Source organism: Pseudogymnoascus destructans (assembly GCF_001641265.1).
Source record: "Pseudogymnoascus destructans isolate 20631-21 unplaced genomic scaffold scaffold_18, whole genome shotgun sequence".
In the NCBI taxonomy this organism is placed as follows: domain Eukaryota; kingdom Fungi; phylum Ascomycota; class Leotiomycetes; order Thelebolales; family Thelebolaceae; genus Pseudogymnoascus; species Pseudogymnoascus destructans.
The window spans coordinates 637,968-661,195 of NW_020167537.1; the positions used below are offsets into that span (position 1 = coordinate 637,968).

Sequence of the window (23,228 nt, forward strand, 5' to 3'; positions counted from 1 at the left end):
CACTAGGCACGACGCCACTATATAAGTAGATAGTATTTCCTTAGATAGGAGCTTCGTGCTCAACTCAATACAGTATTTGTTATATACTAGTAACGTGTTACTTGAAGCCTTTGTGTCTGATCCCCTGCCTCCTCTGATAAGTAAACCTTTACGCAAGAGAACCTCTGTGTCTTCTATCGTTTAGAAGTCAGCGTTACACTTCACTACATCACACACCTGATTGCTGCGTTGTGGAATAGTCTAAGCTACAACCCTTTGGCTCTGTTTCCTAAGACAGTGTGTTGTCTTAGTAAAATCATCCCTTCCTTGGGTGGCTAGATTCTCACATCTGGTGCACCCACCATTACATAATAGACTTATCACGACTTTTTGGAGGATTCCTCTGGTATTTCCTCTTTGCCGCAAGGGCTACAGAGAGTGAGTCCCGGATATCCTGCGCCCGCTGTGACGAAGTGAGAACAGTATTTGCTGCCTCACTTCGCTCCTTATTAAGTCGCTCCTCCTCACCAACAACGTCAATCCAGTTATCAATCTGGACAGTCAATTCGCTCTCGCTGTCTGTCTGACCAGTCCCAAGACTGTCAAGGTATGCCCTCCTCCTTTCAGTTTCCCAGCGTAATACTCGGTGAAGGCTCTTAATAGGTCTACTACGAAGATACAAAAAAGATGAAGGGAGAACCCCGTGAGTCAATTCCCTTAAGTACCCGAAACCCATTCGACTCGGTTAGCCCGCTCAAATGATCACACGTGACCAGGGGGAATCTTGTAAGTCATTTCCCTCGGGATTACAAAGGGAACGCCGTAGGGGGTATGGCTGGAAGGGGAGAATTATCTAACGACCGATCATAATCCAACTTTTCTACACCGATCAATACAGTGAATATCACCAAACTTTTGATATTGCCTAATTAGGAGGTATGGTAAGTACTAAACAAGGATTCTATTGCTCTAATACTAATATAATCTAGTAGTACTCTAGTACTGCTTGGCATCACCGGATTAGGCAGTGTCAAGCCGACGACTGCTGAATCGCTCTATTAGCGAGAGGTAGAGGGTGTGTAAAGCAGCAACCGCGCCCTGCCAAATCCAGCAGCTCCGACCCCGTGAAGTGACTTTATTCCAAGTCTATAATTTATTATTAAAGGGTTGTTAAGGTATTAAGTTACAAAGTTTATGATTTTAGGTGCAAAATGGGTTGCGCAACTCGGTTGTGTGCGCAACTCGCATGTGAAATACGTTAACTTGCACATGTACGTTACTCGAAGCATGACGACGTATTACCGTTTTTCAACTCAATCCGAGGCTTTAATATTACTGTCAGCTATATATAAGATCTTAGATGAGCCATTTCTAAAGTATTTCAAACCCAGACATGAAATAGGAGTTGATAACTACCAGCACGTGCCCAGTCGTGACTCGAAACGTGCAAACACGACAAACAACCTGCGAATGAGGGATTATTGCGAACAGCTCTGAACGATGTGTCGCGCAGCCCTGTGATTCACAGCACGACACTCTACTGAAACCACTCACGGATCTCAGAAATGATCATCCGGAGCTTGCATAGAGCTAAGTGCTTCATTGCACAGGCGGAATTGCGCCAGAGGCAATGGCCCAGGCCAGAGGCGCTGTCGAAGCGCGTCTTTACGAGCACGAGTCGAGTGTTCAAAGATACCCCTACGACGAATAAGACCCAGCCAGCCCCCGATGGCAAGCAGGCACCGCGCGCCGTCCCTCCTGGGGCGAAACCCGATACAGCTTCAAAGCCGCCCTCGCCAGCTACGCCGGCGAAGCGTAAAGACCCCCTCGCGCTCGAGGATAAGTCGAATAAGGAGCAGCGCAAGGCGGATTGGGCGATTATAAAAGAGATATCACAGTATCTGTGGCCCAAGCATGGTCTCAGCACAAAAGTCCGCGTCGGGATCGCGCTCGGCCTGCTCGTCGGGGCCAAGGTGCTTAACGTCCAGGTGCCGTTCTACTTTAAGAACATTGTGGACGCGATGAACGTAGACTTCATCGGCGTCGGCGGGACGGCTGCCACAGTGGCGGGGTCGATGATATTGGCGTATGGCCTGACAAGGTTTGGCGCCACGATCTTCCAGGAGCTGAGGAACGCGGTGTTTGCGAGCGTTGCGCAGAAGGCGATTCGCAAGGTCGCGGGGAATGTATTTGACCATCTGCTGCGGCTGGATCTGAATTTCCATCTCACGAAGCAGACGGGCGGGCTTACGAGGGCGATCGATCGCGGGACAAAGGGGATTAGCTTCCTCCTCACTTCGATGGTGTTCCATGTTATCCCCACGGCGCTGGAGATTAGCATAGTGTGCGGAATCCTGACGTGGCAGTATGGGGCTAAATTTGCGGCTATCACGGCTGTGACGGTGGTGGCGTATACGGCATTTACGATCTGGACTACGGCGTGGAGGACGAAGTTCAGGAGGCAGGCTAATGCGGCGGATAACAAGGCGTCTACGGTGGCGATTGACTCGCTCATCAACTATGAGGCTGTCAAGTACTTCAATAATGAGAAGTATGAAGTGGGGAGGTACGATAAGGCTCTACTGGGCTATGAGAAGTCGTCTATCAAGGTTGCGACGTCTTTGGCATTCCTTAATGCCGGGCAGAACTTGATTTTCTCTAGTGCATTGACGGGGATGATGTATCTGGCTGCGAATGGCGTGGCTGAGGGAACGCTGACGGTTGGAGACCTGGTAATGGTCAACCAACTTGTGTTCCAGCTCTCTGTCCCATTGAACTTCCTCGGGTCAGTGTATCGCGAGCTCCGCCAGTCCTTACTGGACATGGAGACACTTTTCAACTTACAGAAGGTCAATGTTGCCATCAAAGAGCTGCCCAACGCGAAGCCACTCGAGCTAACTAGCGGAGGGGAGATCGTCTTCGAAAACGTCACCTTCGCCTACAACAAAGAGCGTCCCATCCTCCAGAACCTCAATCTAACCATTCCCGCCGGCAAGAAGGTCGCCATCGTCGGCCCCAGCGGCTGCGGCAAGTCGACCCTCCTCAAGCTGCTCTTCCGCTTCTACGACGTCCAAGAGGGCCGCATTCTCATCGACGGCCAAGACATCCGCCATGTCAGCCTCGCCTCCCTCCGCAAAGCCATCGGCGTCGTACCACAAGACACACCGCTCTTCAACGACACCATCGAGCACAACATTCGCTACGGCGATCTGTCTGCACCCCCCGAGGCAGTCCGTGCCGCGGCAGCACGCGCCCGCATCGACCATATCATCTCCGCTTTCCCGGACGGTTACCAAACCATGGTCGGCGAGCGGGGAATGATGATTTCGGGCGGGGAAAAGCAGCGTCTTGCGGTGTCGAGGCTGCTGTTGAAGGACCCGCCGCTGCTGTTCTTTGATGAGGCGACATCGGCGCTGGATACGCATACGGAGCAGGCACTGATGCAGAATATTAATGGAATTTTGAAGGAGAAGAATAGGACGAGCGTGTTTGTAGCGCATCGGTTGAGGACAATCTATGATAGTGATAAGATTATTGTGTTGAAGGAGGGGAATGTGGTGGAGAGCGGAAGCCACAGCGAGTTGATTGATACAGACGGGGTGTATTCGGAGTTGTGGAGTGGTAAGTTTGGTTTATTTCATATTGGGTTGGTTTGGAGGGATGTTTTTGGCCTATCTGGGTGTGCCGGTTAGAAGCCCTTGCTGACGATTGCGATTTAGCCCAGGAAACCCTGTTCCAACATGGGACGAGCGAGCATGAAGTGGCTGTGGAGGATATTGTCGAGGAGGCTGAAGGGAATGGGACCGGTAAGGGTAAGTGAGGCGTATGGGAGAGGGGCATTTAGGCATGAGGGTGTAAGAGAGAGATACACGACTACAGATAGAGTCGGAGCTGCACAACAGCAGTGGACAGAGCGATTTTGCGACCAAACGGGCGGCAATAGAGGTATGGTAATGATACTGTAGTTATAGCGAAAACTATGGTGCCGGCATCGCTGCACCCAGTACGTTGGGGTTGTCGTTGCTGCGATAGCATGGCGAGAGCATAAGGCATGCATTTGGTATCATTTATATACAGACCGAGCCTATAATCATTGACCAGTCACCTCGAACTCATTTTTATAAGAAGCTCCCGGCACCCACATTCATCTTTCGTGACTCCAAGATGGTTGAACCCGGCCGCTAACTGTTATTGGCTACCTACCGCCTCTATCGTACCTCAAATCGTCGACATAGTCCACGTATCTCACTAACTCTCACCCTGTCCGGAATATCCTCCTGGTAGGCTCTGGATTCTGTGCTTTGTATGCGCAAAAAGCTCACTCTCGAGTGGGCAGACAACCCAAATAGGATCCAAATTAGCCCTTACCCGAAGGCTAGTTTAAAACGATATATGAAAGCATTCACGCCCAACAACGAGCCGATGATGGGAATAGTAGGGTCGAACTGTTGAGCACAAATTTGGAGTTTGGCGACTTAATTGAGTAAACTACGCCTACGAAGCCATATATATACCGCCTAGCGGTATACAGACCTACAAACTGTGTAGGGGTAATGTGCCAAGTCACGTGCGTCCCATCTCTAAAACTGGGCTCTTCATATCAAAATTTGCTACACCAATTATTCGCATTTTTCGTTCAATTACAAGCAAGCACGAAAACAGTCATGAAAGATGACCCCCGACCTAAGATGGATGAATTGCACCCTATAACCAAAGAAGGCATTGCTGCTGCTAGTTCCAGGCCACACGCGCCCAGCCAGCCCGAAAAGCTTGGCCAATATCCTGCTACCCCGCACTCTTCAACGTCTTTGTCTGAGGATAAAGATGATCTGGATTTGCAGAAACTAGGCTACAAGTCAGTTCTTGCACGTGGCTGGGGTTCCTTTGATAACTTTGCATGCTCCTTTTCGGCGTTGTACTGCATAGGCGGCATCAGGGTATTATTTTACATTGCTCTCAGCAATGGTGGGACAGCTGCCTTGTAGGTCGACACCTATCTTACCCCGCTTGGTCTAGAATATACTGACAAATTTTGCGAAAAGATGGAGCTCATGGATATCAGGAAGTATATTATCCATTATTACTTCTGCCACGCTCGCGGAGGCTTGCTCTGCGTACCCAGCCGCTGGATCCATCTATTACTGGGCATTCCAGTCCTGGGGAGGTGGAAAGCTAGGGAGATTTATGTCTTTCATGGTAGCAGCTTGGACTCTTGTAGCTTGGACAGCCTTCCTTGCAGCGGACTCTTTTGGTGTTGCTAACTATCTAGTGTCTGAGGTGGTTGTGTTCAATCCTAATACGACCTTCCCCCATGACACCTCGGATGTGAAAGCAAGGGCGGTGGCATGGGCCTTCTCGCTACTTTTCCTAGCCATCGCAACTTTAATGAACTTTCTACCTCCGCGCTCCTATGCATGGGTCTTCCGTGCTGGCGTGATAGTCATCGCGATTGATATTTTTCTCAACTTCATTTGGTTGCCAATGGGGGTTTCCAAGACATACGGATTCCAGTCAGCCGAATTCGTCTTCACTTCAACCTACAATGGAGGTCACACCAGCCCCGTCCTTAATTGGGTCTTGTCTTGGTTTCTTGTCTCTAGCTGCCTTGTTGGGGAAGATGCTTCAGGCCATGTCGCTGAGGAGACTGTCTCCGCGAAGAAAGTGGCCGCAAATGGGGTTTTTTGGGCTACAGTGGCATCGGCGATCTGCGGATTTCCAATCATTCTCGTCTTCCTTTTCTGCATGCCTCCTATCGATACATTTTACGACACCGCGGCTCCTCAGCCATTCATCAACATGTACGCCCTAGCCTTAGGTCCGCGTGCACACGTTGTCGCCACGATTATCTCCATGATTGGAGCCATTCTCAATACGTCTATTTCCATTGTTACAGCCCCCCGACCTGTTTTTGCAATTGCTCGAGACTCCATCTTTCCATTCAGCGAGTCGCTTTGCAGAGTCTCGAAAAGCAAACAGCCACACAATGCTGTCATTTTCATCGCAACCATTGCCGCTCTCCTATTGTGCACCCAGCTGCCGTCGCAGGTAGCCTTCATGAGCTTGACTTCAACATCGGCAGCAGGCTCCATTGCTGCGTATGGCCTTGTCGGCTTTTTGCGCGCCTTCATTACAAGGAAAAACATTCAAGCCAAGCGTTTTCCATCTCGGCCGATTCGGAGTTATGATGGCTGTGATTACATTCATCTGGAACGGCTTTGCATTTGCTGTCCTTTGCGCCCCTCAGTATGGCAACAGCTCCATAAATGCAGATGCAGGCTTATTCAACTATGCCATTGTTATCATGGCTGGCGTTACAGTCATCGGCCTGGAACAGTGGTGGCGAAAGTCCAGCCGCGTATGGTTTCACAATATCAAGGATATCGATAATCGTCGTGACCAAACTTTTCGCTTCACTCAAGGTTGGAGTAAGCAACATGCGCCACTTCACGCGAGAGGAAGCAAGTTGCGCCAACTCACGATTTTGAGAGTAAGTACTAGCCAATAGTAATTTGTATGTAAAGGTACATAATCTGCCTACTCTATTGAATTATCACTTTGACTCCCACGCTCGCTCCCATCCTCACTCCCACGCTCGCTCCCACACTCGCCCGCAATCTCATACTCCTCCTCGCCCTCACTTTCAGAGGCTTCCGGGTCAGGAATTGGGTCCTCCCACTCTAGAGGAATTGGGAGGCTGGCATTAGTGTAGAATGCCACCCTCTTTTTCCGGAGGCGTTCCTGCTTCCGGGCCTCAATTCCAGCTCTACGGAGCTGTTTGCGGGCCCGGTTGATAGCCTGGCGGGCTATCCGGGCTTCTTTGGCCTGGAGCTTCTGGGCTAAACAATCAGCTTTTTCAGCCCGAAGCTCGTGGGCTCGGTCAGCAGAGAGCTCGCCTCCAAATTGAAGGCGGGCCCTACTTCGGCTTGCCCGCTTTTTGGACTCCTCGACCTGCCGCCGTACAGTACGCAGGTCAAGCTCCTGGAGTTGGCCGGCTACTACTACCTCTTCAGTGCCGGTAAGCCAATTCCTGTAGCTCTGCCCCTCGGAACCCGCTGTTTCCAGTGCTGTAGCCCCTCTTCTACCCCCCTAAAAGTCGTGGGTTTAGGTGTAGAAACTCGGATTGGTAGAGTAGGTATAGGCGTAGGCTATAGTAGGCTGCGAGTACGTACGTAGTTTTGCAAGAGCTACAGCACAGCTAACCGGCCAAATACCAGCTTTCTGAAAAGCGGATATTATAGTAGACTCCTTAAAGGTCTGCTTCCCGCATGTGAGTGAGATCCCGCATAAAGGACTGGAGGTCATAGGTAATATCCATATGCCTTATAGCTGCAAGCACAGCTTCTTGGCTGTAAAACGTGTGTAAGATGTGATGGGAAGGTATATATGATAATGTTGTGTTCTTCAGCTGCAATGATAAAATCATCGCTTGTATGGCTAACATGAGAGTCAAGCAGTAGAACCTTCAGCTCTCCATTATTATATTGAGCTGTATGCTGCGCAAAGTGCTGTAGCCACCGGAGAGCAAGCTGGCTATTAGTAAATCCAGAGTCGGAGAGCAAGAAGAGCTCTGTGCCTTCAAGGTTGGTGTGGTACCAAGAATCCATATGAATTTTGCCCAGAATAATAAGTACAGGCGGTATGACTTTTCCAACAGCAGACACAGCCTCAAGGATAGTAATAGATGTACGATTTTCAGGGCTTGGGGTGTAGAGCTCTTTTGCTACTAGCGGTACAATTACCCGCTCACCACCTGGGATTCCTACCCGGAAGCCAGTTGCATATTCCAAATTGACTCTGGCTGTATACTACGCCATAGTACAAACTAGGTAGTCGCGAAACCAAGTAGTAACAGTAGGCTCGTCTTGAGCCTTCGTACGCTGCTGCGCAATTGGCTTTGTAGTAATAAAGTGGTATTCTTGAAGCTCATTTTTAATAAATTTTGTAAGCCAACTCTGTGATGGCGGGGGCTGTGGGCTCCGGAGTTTGCAGACTGCGGCAAATATCATATTCCTAGTAGCTCCAAGCCCTAGGTAATACTGCTCAAGTGTAAGGACACAGGGCACCCAGCTCACAGTAATAGCATATGAGAGTGCGAGTCGGAGGCTAAACGGATGCTATCCTATAGGTCTACTACGAAGGATACAAAAAAGATGAAGGGGGAACCCCGTTGAGTCTGTTTCCTTAAGTACCCGAAACGGGCCCGACTCGGTTATCCCAACCCTAGCCCTGAACCTTCCACTGCAACAGGTCTGCATCGACCCTGAACCCTACACCCTTACCGTCCCCCACTATAGTGTAACTCGCTATGTCTTCCTCTACTGGTTCGAAACCCCACCGAGTCAGATTCCATGCTTGTAGTGACCGTAACAGTTCTGAGACAGGTTCTTCGAGTATCTAGGTATGGAGGCATCCTTACATCAAGTATCCATTTCTTAAGAGCCTCAATTTGCGCAGTAGATAGCAGCTTATTCTTACCCCCGTGTTGGGGTAGCTGCTGTTGCTGAGCTTGCTGCTGCCGTCGAGCTGCTCGGGCAATACTCGACCGTATTGGCGATCGCGCGACCTTGAAAAGTCGACTGGCAGTAGTCACAGATTCTGAGGGGTTCTCTGCTAGCCATTTACAGGCATTTGATAGTGGAGTCTCTTCCATTAAATAAATTGGATTGAATTACTATATAAAATACTACGTGTGGCTATGGTAAAGGTTTTGTTACAGAGTAGCGGTAAACATATGCAAGTTGTGAGTTGGCGCAACTTGCTTCCTCTCGCGTGAAGTGGCGCATGTTGCTTACTCCAACCTTGAGCGAAGCGAAAAGTTTGGTCACGACGATTACTACCTCAGAAGTTGAAGTTCACCGAGAGGAATTTCTCTCAGCTTCGTCATAATCCGTGGCGAATGTATAGCCTGGAACGGTAGGCTTTCGGAGGATAGCAATTACCAAAGATCGCTCATATAGTAGGCTGGGAGGTATACGACGCGAGGTGGAATGTGCTAGGGAGAACCACAGTGGGATTGGATCTTGGGAAGGGGGATAGTTGGCAACTGTAAGTTTGGATATGAGCATGACGGGTGTTCGATGATTGCTTCGGCATGACTCGTTCTGAGAAATTACCGTTGAACTTGAACTCTTACCAGGCCGTGCTGGTCTACAACACTGGTTTGGGCAACATGGCATGCGTTCTTGTGATATCGAACGTACGTTCCATGCTGAAAATCACCATAGGAGGCCTTGCACGATCTAGTCCTCTCTGTGGATGTCATCTCTTTCGTGTGACACCCAAGATTCAGCCTTGGGGCGGCAAGGGGCTCAGATTCCACGCTATGCTTATTGGCATGACCGCTGCCGTGCACTTTTTTACAGCTCCCGGTAGCATAACTCTCCTCCCTTCGAAAGAAGGATACAAACACAACACCGATGCTTCGAAGCTATAGTCTGATGTCTGTCCAAGCAGACAATCGGGCATTCGCCGAGTTTGTTAATATGGTTCCTTGGATGCTATCTGAGGTATCCGCCCATTACTAATGCATAAATGCAAATGGCGAATAGTAGCAATTGGTCACAGTGATCATGGTGACAGTAATGGCAATGGTTAGCCCTACTAGAATACCATGGGCACTGTGGAGACAGAAGAGCCTCAGGCGGCCAACTTGCATGGGACACGGTGCAGCCCGATTGTCTGCTTGGACAGACATCAGACTATAGCTTCGAAGCATCGGTGTTGTGTTTGTATCCTTCTTTCGAAGGGAGGAGAGTTATGCTACCGGGAGCTGTAAGAACGTGCACGGCGGCGGCGATATCATCAGCTTCACCGCTATGGATAGGCTCTTGAAGATGTACAACGTCAAGTACTTTAGATTTCTGTTGCCATTTATCATTGATCCAGTGTGCAAATCGCAGCGTAGTCTGTATAATTCCGTGCAGACCATGCATCTGTCGTTATTGATATCCGGCCAAGTACCTCAACAATTAGCAATTGTAACGGGCGATATGGGTATTACAGGAGCTGTCTTTACCTGTACAAGGGATAACGCCTCAGCTAATACTGTTATGCTTGCGGAATATGAGAAAATAGCCAGAGACCAGGAAGTTACAACACAACAACCCTGGACGTTTAGAGTCAAGGAAGGAGATGTACGATGCATAGCCCATATTATCAATATTGCTGTTCAAGATGCTCTTAAGACTTTAAAAGCAGCCCCTGCTGAGCAAGTTAAGAGTTATCGGTGTGAGCAGGTAGCTGCGCAGATTCCAGTAAGCTTCGATAGTAATATTGAAGTTAAGAATACTCTTGGTAAGCTACGAAGACATATCTATGTATTCAGAAATTGAAGGCAATGGGAAGATGCTCTTCAAAAGCAGACTATAGCAGCTGGTCTTAAGAAGCTACAACTATCACTCGATATGCCAGTCCGGTGGAACTCAACATACGAAATGGTTTCAACAGCTATTAAGCTACAGACACCAATTACAGCGATCTGTGCTACTCAGAAAATGGATCTAAGTATGAGAGATATTGCTCCTACACCAGAGGATTGGATAACGCTCCACGCTCTTCAGAATTTCTTCTTTATATTTGTTAAGCCGTCGCAAAAGCTACAAGCAAGCTTATATCCAACGCTCAACTTCGCAATTCCTCAGTATCTAAAGATGATAAAGAAGCTTGAGGCTTTACAGAAGGAAGTTGGTATATTGTCAACGATCGGCCTAGCTTGTATCGCTGCTCATAAGAAGCTTAATGAGTACTATACGCTTGCTACGAATCAACGATGGAGTCATTCAGGGGTAGCTACAATTTGCGATCCACGTATGAATCTTAACATATTCAACAGACTTTGGCCAAGCAGTACTGAAGAAGTCAAATGGAATAGGGTTAAGCAGCAGTTCCACGACGTCTTTATTCAATATAGAGACCGCCAATACTATCTTGAAGAAGAGAAAAGGGAACTGAGGCTGATTTACCACAATTACCTACAGAACCTGACTCCAACGACGATTTATATCTCTCTCATAGTATTTACCAAGAACCAGAATGGAAGCGCTGGCTTGTTGAGCCCCGGCCAGGTCCAGCAACAGATATCCGCAAAGCAATATCAATATCCAATTATAGCTGCAATTGCTCGAGACCATTTGGCAATTCCTGCAACATCAGCTCCATCAGAACGGGTCTTTAGTAATGGAGCTGATATTCCTACGAAGAAAAGGAACAGGCTCTCTCCTGAAACGCTTCGATATTTACTCTGTTTACGAGATTGGGGTCATATACTAGAGGTTGAAGAAAGTGAAGCCGAAGACGCTGATGACGAGGGGGAAGAGTAGTTATATAAGTTATTTTATCTATTCTATTTTTATATTTTAAGCCTCATTATCCTGAAGATCCGGATATAACCCGTATCTATCCGTCAGACCTCAGACGGATCATGATCTTACCCGTGAGGGCTCAGGATCAGATCCGGATACGATCCGCCGAACACTGTACATCGTTGCTCATTTACTGCTTATTTACTGCCCATTTTTAATCAAATCCGCGATCTTCTCAGCTAGGGCGTCTATAATAGTCATCAATGCAAAACGTAGAAAGACAAAGACAGGAAAACTCACAAATTGTGCTCTGAGGGTGCCCTGGGGGTAGGACGGAAACGCACTTGCGTCAACGACACGCACTCCCTTAACACCATAAACCCGTGCATGACTGTCAACAACAGCCATACTATCGTTCGATGGACCCATCTTACAGGTGGGGCTGGCATGCTACAGGGTCTGGAGACTGCCTTTGATAGCCTTTTTGATCCTATTAGAATTGCCACGTTTGCTTAATCATCATCGTTTCTCGGACCACCCCACTTACTTGAACTTTAACATCGCCCTAAACTGTCGCAGATGAACTCGAGCGGTGGGTGGCTGAAGAAGATGTTGATGGCTTCAATCTTGGCTATGTGACTACACCGGTGACATTCAAAGATATGGTAGACCTGTTAGTCCCTGAGTTACGTAACTTAGACGTAGCATCTATCCGCAGGAGTCAAACTATGGATTGAGGGCCCGAGAGAAGGTTTATAGGTCGGGACAGGCTCATTTGAGGAGTGATCATACGGGAAGCGCATACAAGTATGACGTGTTCAAAGAAGATCCGCCGTACGTTAAGGACGCATCAGAGAAGGCGGGGCTCAATGGAAGTGGTAAGGGTCAATCTAAAGCAGTATAGGACGCGCAATGATAACCATAAAATATGCACTGCAATATTTGACTCCAAACCTTCCAGAACAGACTCTAGCAAACAGAGGGGGTGTAGCCCCAAACTCGAAATTAACCATTCTCCATACGATGAGAGATGAGTGGGAGTTGTCCTAGTAGGAGGACAAACACGGCAGATAGCTCTTCAGACTCAGTGCGAGGCAGGCCAGGCAAAGGAACACTAGCCACCCACAGCACAGTTATAAGAAGCATATAAATCCCTACAGCAGCTATAACGAAAATGCATCGAAACGCACATATCTTATACTCAATAATAAGTATGTCGATGTGTTGAGGATAATTTCTTCGAAGGATTTAGTCATGTGGCTGCTAATTTGGATATTTTCGAAAGGCTGGACATCCATGGCAGGACTTGAATAAATGGGTGGCGCGTATACTGCTACGTTCTCGTCGGCTAGACATTGTTAGTATTAAATAAAAGTTCTGTTTCCATGATGTAAGACTACCTTGAGGAGGGATTTCATATTTGCTAAAGAACGCTCGCCATCTCTCGACAGCACCAGAACGTAGCGACGGGTGTTAACTGGGACCCAAACTTCGATCCCACTGGTAAGTCTGTAGCTGTCATAGGAAATGGAGCTAGTGGCATTCAAGTTGTCCCAGAGCTGCAGAAAGTCGTCAAGCACCTCGATCACTATGGGCGGTCACGGACGTGGATTGCAGACGCCCATTAAGCGGTTTACAAAAGACGGTATTGAGACCGCAGATGGAGTTAGTTCATCGCCCCCGTGGATGCCGTAATCTGCTCGACTGGCGCTAATCGCTAATATTGATTATTCCACACCATTCCCTATCGTATCTGATGGGGTAGATCTGAGCTCCGCATGGAAGCTCGAGGGCAAGTATGGCTCCTCTATGAGAGTCCTCGGTGGCGCTTGATTGGCTATCGATGCTTTTAGAGAAGCCTTCGGAGGCTGAGGATTGAGAGTTTCGCCGCCGTCGGGGGCTACGACGTCTACCAATAAAACGACCCCCTCTACTCCTCTACTCCATCCCTGCTATGGCTGCAGCTGGCACGGACTCCATTTAATTCTACTTACAATATACATATTATCATACTGCTTTGCCCACATAAACTCTCGTACTATACAAGTACACCCAACCCAAAACAGCATCTCCCTCGGAACCCCTACCGCGTCTTCGGCCCTTCTAGCGCGCTCAATAGGGGATGGCGAGCCACGGCGAAGCAGGGGGAAGCGGGCAGGGGACGGAGGGGACGGGTGGATAGATATCCGTTCGGTATGGGGGGGATTTTGTTTGGCGATGCTGGTGATGGCGGCGTCGATTTACCCACAACTCCGCATAAAGCAGGTGGACAGTGTGGTGTGGGCAGGTGGGCAGCCCCGTGGGTATGCGTGGCAATCGTGCCATGGAGTGCGTGCAGGGGACAGCAATCAGGGAAGGGACAAGGGGCAGGACAGGGTCAGAACACGAACCAGAGACGTTGGTGAGGGGGGGGTTTTAGTGGTTTTCTCAACGTTCATCTTCTTGCTCCCTCCCACTGTTGCATCGGTGCTCTTCTTTCGTCTTCATCTCTGCCCTCACCTCACCCGCCTCACCCATCACCACCTCCCCAACCATGGGCCTCATCAACCGCATCCAAGCCAAGCTCGAGCTCTTCCGCCTCGAGCAGCGCTACACCAACCGCAAGAACCGCCGCACCGCATTCAGCTCCGACGCCATCTACGTCGACGGCGAGTACGTCTACGCCTCCTCCAACACCACCGGCTCCAGCAGCCGCAGCGACCAGAGCATGGGCAGCGCGGCCACCCGCTCCGCCACCCCCAGCACCGCCTTCGACAGCGCCAGCGCCACCGCCAAGGCCGCGAAGCGTCGATCCATGATGGTGTTCTCGGGCGAGAGCGCGGCGGATATAGAGACAAGGGTTGAGGCGGGGAATGAGATGGGGGCGCCGCAGAGGAGGTGGAGCAGGAATTGGGGGAAAAATAGGGCGGAGGAGAAGAGGAGGAGTATGGCTGTTGTGAGGGAGGCGAGGTGGGAGGATGGACAGTGAGAGACGGCTGTATGTTAGGGTCGGCGAGGATTATGCGTTACGCGTTACGACTTATGATGAAGGGGGATTTATATCACGATTTTTTGTATATGGTAGCGGTGAAGGCTGGGATGCCCCTTCTTGGACGCCTCTTGTCCGTTTCTTTCGTATTTCTTAGGGATTGGAGTATTTATGGGGGAGCCGGCTGATAGGACTGGGCGAGAAGAGTAACAATGCAAAAGCGATTACTCTGCAGCCGTGTCTTGACGAGCGTGAATTATATGCCATCGCATCGATGGTCTGGTTACTGGACATCATTTGGAATTTTTCGTATATTCGTCTATGAAGGCATTTAATGGGCATCGACAGTATTCCACTTCCATCTAAGCATCGGCCGGCTTGACGGCATACACCTCAAAGGAGCCTATACCCACGTTAGCACCACATCACACCAATGTCACAGAGTGCGAAGCCACTTACCAACCCACTCATTGAAGTCAATGTTGGCAACATCAGCCTTCTCCGTGATGGGGATCCTCGTCCCACAGCAAGACGACGACGCCACCGCCGGTGCGTCACATCCCTTCTCCTCTGCATCAGTCCTCTCCTTATAGATATTAAGATCACTCTTCTTATCCACAATCAACACATCTACATCTCGTCAGCACCATCCCTCTCACAACCACCAAATAACCCAAACAAAATCAAAATCAAAATCCGAAAGAGACTCACCCTGGAACCCAACCCCCCTCAACCACGCCTCATACTCCCCCACCAAACTCGCACCACTAATACAACCCACATACAACCCCAAATGCCCCTTCAGCTCCGGCGACAACTCCTTCCTCGCCAGAATATCACTCACAGCCACCCGTCCCCCCGGCCTCAACAACCTCCAGATCTCGGAGAAGACGAGTGCCTTGTCAGCGCCGGGGACGAGGTTGATCACGCAGTTGCTGATGATGCAGTCTGCGTCACCCGAGGGGAGGGTTGTAGCGGTGATGGGGGCTTTGACGAAGGAGACGTTTTTGAGATCGGATTTGGAGAGGTTCTTGTTGGCGAGGTCGAGCATGTCCTAGGGGGGGTTAGTTTTGGCAGTTTTTGATGTTGGGGGGGGGGGACAAGGCTTACGTCGCTGATGTCGACGCCGATGGATTTACCCGTTGGGCCGACTTTGGTGGCGGCTTGGAAGACGTCGAATCCGCCGCCGCTGCCGAGGTCGATGACTGTTTCGCCCTGGGGGGTATTAGCTTTGGCATTCTTATGTTGGGGTCGTTTATGGGCAATGCTTTGTGGATATTGTGAGAGGGAAGAGCGAGGGGGAAGAGGTCGGGCCGTAGATAGGCTGGGGACGGGAGGAGCTTGGGGAAATGGCTTAAGAATGCAGCTGAGACTCACCTCTTTCAACCCGGCGATGGCAAGCGGGTTCCCGCAGCTAACACCAAGGTTGGCGCCATCGGGGATGCTGCTGAGATCGGCGGGATTGTAGCCGAAGGAGAGGGCGACCTTGCGGATGTGCTCCTCGTTGACGGCGATGTCCTCGCGGGCGAGGGAGGAGTAGTGGTCGTTGACTTTGGCGTAGAGGTCCGACATGGTGGCGAGTGGGATGGGTGATGCGTTGAGTCTAAATTGTATTTAGCGGAAGTAAGAAGCGTGATTTATGACAGGAAGCTATTTCAAGTAGAGTGATATAACTTTGTCTGTTCAGTGATGACGGTCGTTTGTCAGCTCCCAAAGTTCTCATATTCGTATATCTGATAATAAGTGACGTGCATCGACATCTCCAGTGACATCTTCATCATCGTTGATTGGCTCGAGGAGTATACAAGTGTGGTACAACAAATACAGAGTTGTATGGCGCTAATTGTAACCACAAACTAGTCACGTGCTTGGTGACGGGCACATGGCATTAATATGTGTTGAGTAATAAATGTATGTATTCCTGAAAATCCGTACGGAGATCACGTGCGATCATGTGACTACAACAATACGTGACCTGATGTTAAAAGTTCTTTGCCATAATATTTTACATCACGTGTTGTGTACGTACACACCGCCGAAGTCAGAAACAGCCTCAATATTGGCTTCAATTAATCTCAATATTCTTACCAAGATAAGTTCACCGAAGGATTTGAAAGCGCAAAGACGTTTTTTTTTAAAAAAAAAAATGCGGGTCTGAACTTAAATCATGGGCGTGGCTGTGCTGACTGACATACGAACTGTCAACCATTGACCAATGTCAGGCTCCACAACCTTAACTCAACCATGAATGAAGCAGGTCAGAAAGTTTTGTCGTGAGCTCTAAAAATTGGCGGGACCCATGCACTTCAAAAGTGTTACGTGCCTGGCTAATATAAACCTACGTAACGCTTCGTCCCGACCTCGTCAGCTATTCGCACGTATCCAGCTATTCGCACGCATCTCACGTCCTGTATTTCAAGAGTAATGGCCACCCGCCTTTCTGTCAAGGAGAGCCCCTCGGCAAAGAGACTCCAACCATGGCGACTAGTAGTAGGATGATTTTTGGTGGAGAAGCTTCAATTGAGCTTCTTCAAGGCATTCTGATCTATCTTGCTTGGTATGTATTCTCCAATATGTAACCGCACTGTGCTGACGACGCCAAACTCTAGGAGCCACTATTATAGCCGGCCACGCGTATATACCCAGTCTCTCCAACTTGCTGTTGGTCCCAACCTTTATAGATTTATTAGCGATGCAATACCACGCTGTGGAGCTGAATCTTTATCAGATAGCCCTCCTCGATAGAAGCACGGAATCAGAAGTTCCCCGATTTATATCGTCGTCCGCGTGGCGACTTGATATCATATGCGCCGGTTTAATATCGGCCAAGTCACTACTTTCCTATTTCATTTCACTCCCAGCACGCACCCAGCTGGCAATGTCCAATTCAGAGTGGATTCAAATCGGCGTGGCTATGATCGTCGCGTCGAAGCTCTCCGTTGCAGCTCGCGGAACAACAGCTTCGAGTGAAACCCCCTCCGCGACTCTCTTGACATGCTTAGATTTGTGAAGGAAGCAGTGGCAGTTGCGAGCCAATTAGTGACCCAGGTTGTGGATGCTGACGGGCGCCGTGATATTTTCTATACTTACTGGAAGCGCGGCAAGCTCATTCAGAGCTTCCCCAAGACCCGCTAGCTTACCAATACCACCGGCAGCTTCCATGGCTATTGAGGCGGCGGAAGCCAGTCGAGTTCAGCCAGTTACACTCCGCACATACCACAACAGATGGACGATTTCTTTGGCATCGACATGGGAGCTGAAAACTTGGATAACATGCTACAAGCGGAGATGGAAGATGTCCAATTGGAAAAGATACGTTACTGAAATGTCCATATATAGTATCATGGCAGATTGGATGTCGTATCCATTGCTCCCATTTTGAAGCATTGCTGGACACCTTTCTCGAAATAGAAACACATTTAGACAACACAGAGGCAACCTCCCCCGTTCTGGCCCTTCGTTGTCGTTGCAGTCAGCTTACATATAGTAAGCGCTAGAGCGAGCACTTTTGTGACGGTTTACGCATAAGGCAGCGATTGAACGCGGCCCCGATTAAAATTGAGGTATAGCGAGAGATAAACTACGAAATTAGTGAATCCTACGGTTGTGACATGGCAGGACCCCACTTGTGTCAGTTTGCTCATAGAGCAACGAATGAGGGCAGGACCACTACTAGTTAAGGCTAGACACGAAGCTACGAGATTAAGGATCCTACGGCTGAGACATGACAGGAGCTGTCGGGGGCTAGAGGAAGCCAGGATCGGATTTAGGATGATATGTGCATTTATGCGTTTCTACGCCTATAAGAAAGTCTGATTCAGGCTGTGATATAAAACTGATATTTGCAAAACGCCAAAGGGACCGAGTACGCCAATGAACTCCAGCTACATGGATACCATCACTGATAATGAAACCGAATCCTTCAGCATTTAAGCATCCGCAGCACATTAAAGCATCCAGGCTTCACTGTGTCCGTCCGGGAATTTCCTTAAACGGTACCTTTCGACGATGATACCAAGAAATTGGCGAAGCTTAGGCCAGTCGTCTCCCACGAGGTCACTATTTTTGGTGATGAGAAATTCCAACAGCCTCGCTTCCTGTTCTGATTGGACAAACTAATCATGGACCAGGCGTGTGTAGTTTTGGTATGGACTCGGGAATCCCTGTTCATCAGCGAATCCTTCCCCATTTGGGTCTTCGATTTGCAGGATGTTATCATACTCCACAGGCAAGATAAATTTGGCATCAGGCGACATGGTAAGATGTTTTCAGCTCCCAGGACCTCATAGATCGATCACCTTTAGGTACCTTGGGGAAGCTTGATCGTCATTACTGACATGAAGACCCCCTAGACGAATTTGCTTATATCCCAGGGTCTGTAACGCCGCGCTGACAGCCACAGTGTTATATGGCCGGGATGCTCGGCGGTCTCCTCCTTGACATCGTCGGATATGTCGGGCGTGTTCAGATGCACTATAATCCCTTTACATTCAATCCGTTCCTCGAGTAAGCTTCCACCCTAGAAGTATATGGATCCGGTCTAACATTATCACAGATACCTCATCTGCCGGACCATTGGCCCCACTCTCCTGACCGCCTCGATCTACCTCTGCCTTGCCGGCATCGTCATGTATGGAGAAGGTGCCTCGCGAATCAAGCCCAGAACCTATACCCTCGTCTTCATCAGCTGTGACTTTCTCTCTCTCGACCAAGGCGGCGGTGGTGGCCTCACTGCCACAGCCAACACCATGAGCGCAAAACACACCTGGATTAGCATCATGATCGCCGGTCTCATCTTCCAGGTCGTCTTCATGCTCCTCTGTACCGACTTCGCCTTCCGTCTGCGCCGATACCCCACAAAGTCAACTCCTCTACCATCTCCGTCCGCAGCACCTTCAAATGGAAGGCCTTCTCATCTGTACTTGCCCACTGTCACTCCTCTACCGTGCCTAGCTAACACTACCTAGGCCTTGCCATCGCTACAGTGACCACCTTCGTGCGCTCCATCTTCTGCGCTGCGGAACTATACCAAGGTTTTAACGGCGCACTCGCAAACAACGAAGTCACATTTATAATCCACGAAAGCGCCATGGTCGTAATCGCTTGCATCTATCTGAGCGTGTTCCACCTAGGTATCGCCTTCGGTGGAAAGTGGGACCAGGGGAACTTCAAATTCCGCGCCCTTAAGCAGCAGGGCCTCGAGCAGACGACTGTGCCAGCATGGGAGATGACAAGTGATCAACGGAGTGCGAGGCGGGAGACAGCAAATGAGAGTGATGCCAGCCTTTAGGACCGTCACAACCAGGTTTGAGTGGGGCGGACTTTTTTTTTGGCCGGAGTCAACGCATGAGGGTGTGAGCTGGCTGGTGTTGCGATAGACATATTTTATTATATACCAAGAGGGCATTTTGGGATACGCATGGGATGAGCAACATTTGCAACTTGCTATTTGGGAATGGGGTTTTAGATGAGTATTAGAATATATAGTCTGACATTTAGTCACAAAAAATAAATTCACGTTTGAAGTTCAATGCTAAAGAGGAATGCAACTTTTCTAAACAGTATACCTAGGGTTAGCAATTCGAATATAAACTTGAATACTAGGCTATATTCATAACGTACATGTATAGCGAGCGACGCATCCAAGCGAGCGACGCACTTTATCATAACAACTATGTAAATTGAGATTAGAGAGCTGTTTTGATGATGTGCAATTTGGTTTTAATAAAGGTAGACTGTAATGAGGCTTTAATTAGGTTATTTAGTGTTTAACAAACCTAAGTTGAGCTGTACCTAGGCGGGAGCTTAGAGGCGTTAGTGTCTTTAACTTAAGATCAAGTATAGAGACCACACTCTTAGGGTTAAATGGAAGAAGTCCAGCACCTCGGAACCCTCCTTAAATATTGTAGCATGAAAGGTAGGAAAGAAGTCATCCTTTGTAATATGAGTAATATAAGCTTGTATCATATCTTTAATTTACCAACTATAAGCCTTTTTTAATAGGCTAAAACAGCTAACATCAAGTGGCTGAGCAGGCATGTAGAGAGTTATAATGTTGTGTTCTTTATAATACTCCTTAAACTCATCTAAGTGGTGGCTCTCATAGCTACTAACAAGTGATAACTACCAACACTCTGTGTCTTTGTATGCTTCTCAAAATGCTAAATCCAATCTATGCCTCTCTTGTTTGTAGTCTAGCCATTTTTAGTAATAGCAATAACTTAATTAACATACCTTAGCAAGTGTCTATAGAGTAGTTGTTGTTTTGCAGTGGAAGGAGTGACGGTGAAGAGTTGGTGGGTGAGGTATGTTCTTTGAAGCATGTGTTGTTGGGTGACGGTGTAATGTTGGGTGTAATGGTGGGTGCACCAGATATGAGAATCTAGCCACCCAAGGAAGGGATGAATTTACTAAGACAACACACTGTCTTAGGAAACAGAGCCAAAGGGTTGTAGCTTAGACTATTCCACAACGCAGCAATCAGGTGTATGATGTGGTGAAGTGGTTTAGACAAGTTGCAACAAATGTTGAGTCTGAGAACTCAGGGGTAAGTCAGAGGTTAGCACCTCACTGACTTTTCAAAAACAGAGAATAACAAGATCAATGCTTGGAAGCTTGGAAAAGACGTAGAAGTATGTGCTAGTCGATTTACTGTATTGCCTGCTTGCCCTTTCTTAAGGAAAGGGCAATCCTATTTATGCCAAAGGAGTGTAGTTCTCTTATTTTCCATGACTTTCCATGACTAACCAGGCTTGGTAAATGTATTAGAAATCAAGTGCGACCCACAACTAGCTTGCTAATCATGTAGTGAACGTAAGAGAATCCCATAGAACCATCTCTTGGGTTCCTAGCCTATAGGAAGTGAAAAGGAGGTCCAAGGTCAGAGTACCTATAGACAAATTATGTCATAACTTAACCAATCTTGTGGGTAACTTGAGCGATGACGTGTAATGAATCATAGAGGGTTGTAGAAGCTTCTAGAGCTATCGTTCATGTTCCTAGGCCTCTAGTTGGTAGAGATATGCCATGTGGTAGTATTGGCCCACCCCCTTAAGGAGGAGATTTTCTTAATAACTTGTTCAATGAGTGTCCAAATGATATGCCGTGATGTATGTAGCATAAACAGATGTAGTAGAAGAGTTTGCAGCAATCGTTGAGTAGTATTGTTTCTGTTGTTGGTGTGATAAGCCAAGATATGTATGGTGACTTGTAGGTTTGAGGAGGAGATTTCTAAGTTTGCTCTTGAGTTTGATAGCAAACTGAGTGCAACGAATGTCAGTATGACATGATCCCCCTTTTAAGGACGTTTGTTGGCTGTCTGCTTGCCCTTTAGCCAGTTGGCTTTCTTAGAAAGAAATTCTAGAATGAGCTTAGATGCATTTTTTAGATTTCTCTTAGGCTCCCAAGTGTTGTCACTTGTAGGATAGCCTTTCCACTTAACGAGGAAGTAGTCCTGACCTCTAAGTGTCTTTTTGTCAAGGATAGACTCTACTTCATATTCTGGTTGATCCAAGATCAGAACAGGAGGTGGAGGAGACTGAAGTGGTCTTAAGGAACTTTCTTGTGCCTTAGACAAGAGAGATGCATGGAAGACATTATGGATAGTCCAAGTAGGTGGTAATGCAAGCTCGAAAGCATTCTTGCCAATAGTCCTTGTGATCTTAAAAGGTCCAAGTCTTTTAGTATCAAGTTTGTCTGAAGGTCTAGTAGTTGTGATATGTCTTCTAGACAAAAAGACTTGATCACCAACTTTGAATTGTGGTGCAACCACCCCCCTGTTAAAGGCCTGAGCCTGCTCGTCTTGTGCACGCTGTATTTGAACCTTGAGATAGTCCTGGAGGCCCTTAAGGTAGATGATTCTTTCAGTAGCAGAAGGGTTTTTGAAATTTTCAGGACAATTCAGTTCTGCCACTTCAAACCTAGGGTGATAACCATAGTTTGCATAGAAAGGTGTCTCTTTTGTGGTGTTAGAGACTGTGTTGTTGTAAGCAAATTCTGCAAGATGGAGAAGATCTGCCCAGTTGTCTTGAGCATAGTTTGTATAAATTCTTAGATATTGTTCAAGTACAGAGTTGACTCTCTCTGTCTGGCCATCTGTTTGAGGGTGATAAGCTGTAGAGAAGCGTTGTTCCATGTTTAAGAGTTTAGAGAACTCCTTAAAAAAGTTTGAAGTGAAAACTGCTCCCCTATCTGAGATCCAGTGTCCAGGAATTCCATGATATTTAAAGACCACCTTGAGGAATAGCCACGCAAGTTCAGAAGCTGTGATAGTCTCATTGCAAGGCTCAAAGTGTGCCATTTTTGTGAGCCTTTCTACCACCACAAGGATAGAGTCATAAGGGGTAGCACCCCCTTTTGGGATAGAAGGAGGCAACTTGACTATAAAGTCAATGGATATGGAGTCCCATGGGCGTTCTGGTATAGGTAGAGGCTGCAAGAGGCCATAGGTCTTTTGCCGTGTAGGTTTGTTCAAGTTGCAAGTAGTGCAAGAAGATATATAGTCTTGAAGAGTAGTCCTTAGACTAGGCCAGTAGAACTTTCTTGTTAGAAGTTCATAAGTTTTTGCAAAGCCAAAGTGCCCTGCAGCTGGAGCATCATGGAACTGCTGTAGGAGGTGTAGCTGTAATCGTTTATCCCTTGGGACATAGATATAGTTCTTGAATAAGAGAAGTCCATGCTGATTTTTTGAGAAATTCTGTAGTCCAACTTTCTCAAGAGAGGAACCTTTCTTCTGGAGGTATTCCAAAGTTCTTTTCGCAAAGGGATCATGGTTGTAAGCATCTTTGAATGCTTTAAGAAGTGTTGCTGAGGGTGTATAGTCTTTAAAGGTCTCTGGTTCCTGAGAAGAGGTAATGGGGGCAACTTGGTCTTGAGGGGATAAGTTTACCCCTAAGTCCTCTGTAGTACTAGGGTTGCTTAAAGATGCTGCTATAAGCTTTGCTGAGTCTAGCAGAGCCTTTGTATTGCTAGTTTTAGCAGAA

General features: G+C 48.1%; 7 protein-coding genes across 7 annotated transcripts; 6 read left to right on the plus strand and 1 right to left on the minus strand.

Annotated features, from left to right (window-relative positions):
• The first annotated feature begins 1,102 nt into the window (after positions 1-1,102).
• ATM1 (mitochondrial ABC transporter) lies at positions 1,103-4,085 on the plus strand. Its single transcript, XM_024470846.1, has 2 exons — positions 1,103-3,600; positions 3,699-4,085. Exons 1-2 carry the CDS (start codon positions 1,545-1,547, stop codon positions 3,797-3,799), a joined length of 2,157 nt encoding a protein of 718 aa, XP_024321896.1. The 5' UTR covers positions 1,103-1,544; the 3' UTR covers positions 3,800-4,085.
• A 1,991-nt stretch (positions 4,086-6,076) lies between these two features.
• Positions 6,077-6,484, plus strand: VC83_07271 (uncharacterized protein; the record flags this gene model as incomplete). Its single annotated transcript, XM_024470847.1, has 1 exon — positions 6,077-6,484. One exon carries the CDS (start codon positions 6,077-6,079, stop codon positions 6,482-6,484), a length of 408 nt encoding a protein of 135 aa, XP_024322007.1.
• Positions 6,485-13,508: 7,024 nt separating this feature from the next.
• On the plus strand, positions 13,509-14,447 carry VC83_07272 (uncharacterized protein). The gene has a single exon (XM_024470848.1). The coding sequence runs from the start codon at positions 13,813-13,815 to the stop codon at positions 14,245-14,247; it is 435 nt and encodes a 144-aa protein (XP_024322005.1). The 5' UTR covers positions 13,509-13,812; the 3' UTR covers positions 14,248-14,447.
• Positions 14,448-16,127, minus strand: VC83_07273 (uncharacterized protein). The gene is made up of 5 exons (XM_024470849.1): positions 15,625-16,127; positions 15,358-15,462; positions 14,959-15,301; positions 14,707-14,877; positions 14,448-14,650 (listed from the first exon to the last, which is right to left on the minus strand). The coding sequence occupies exons 1-5, from the start codon at positions 15,817-15,819 to the stop codon at positions 14,610-14,612; spliced, it is 855 nt and encodes a 284-aa protein (XP_024322003.1). The 5' UTR covers positions 15,820-16,127; the 3' UTR covers positions 14,448-14,609.
• An 812-nt stretch (positions 16,128-16,939) lies between these two features.
• VC83_07274 (uncharacterized protein) lies at positions 16,940-17,257 on the plus strand (the record flags this gene model as incomplete). The annotated part of the gene is made up of 1 exon (XM_024470850.1): positions 16,940-17,257. The coding sequence occupies one exon, from the start codon at positions 16,940-16,942 to the stop codon at positions 17,255-17,257; it is 318 nt and encodes a 105-aa protein (XP_024322002.1).
• Positions 17,258-17,302: 45 nt separating this feature from the next.
• On the plus strand, positions 17,303-17,629 carry VC83_07275 (uncharacterized protein; the record flags this gene model as incomplete). Its single annotated transcript, XM_024470851.1, has 1 exon — positions 17,303-17,629. The coding sequence occupies one exon, from the start codon at positions 17,303-17,305 to the stop codon at positions 17,627-17,629; it is 327 nt and encodes a 108-aa protein (XP_024321885.1).
• A 540-nt stretch (positions 17,630-18,169) lies between these two features.
• VC83_07276 (uncharacterized protein) lies at positions 18,170-19,287 on the plus strand (the record flags this gene model as incomplete). The annotated part of the gene is made up of 4 exons (XM_024470852.1): positions 18,170-18,504; positions 18,650-18,753; positions 18,803-19,165; positions 19,215-19,287. Exons 1-4 carry the CDS (start codon positions 18,457-18,459, stop codon positions 19,285-19,287), a joined length of 588 nt encoding a protein of 195 aa, XP_024322001.1. The 5' UTR covers positions 18,170-18,456.
• Between the last annotated feature and the right edge of the window lie 3,941 nt (positions 19,288-23,228).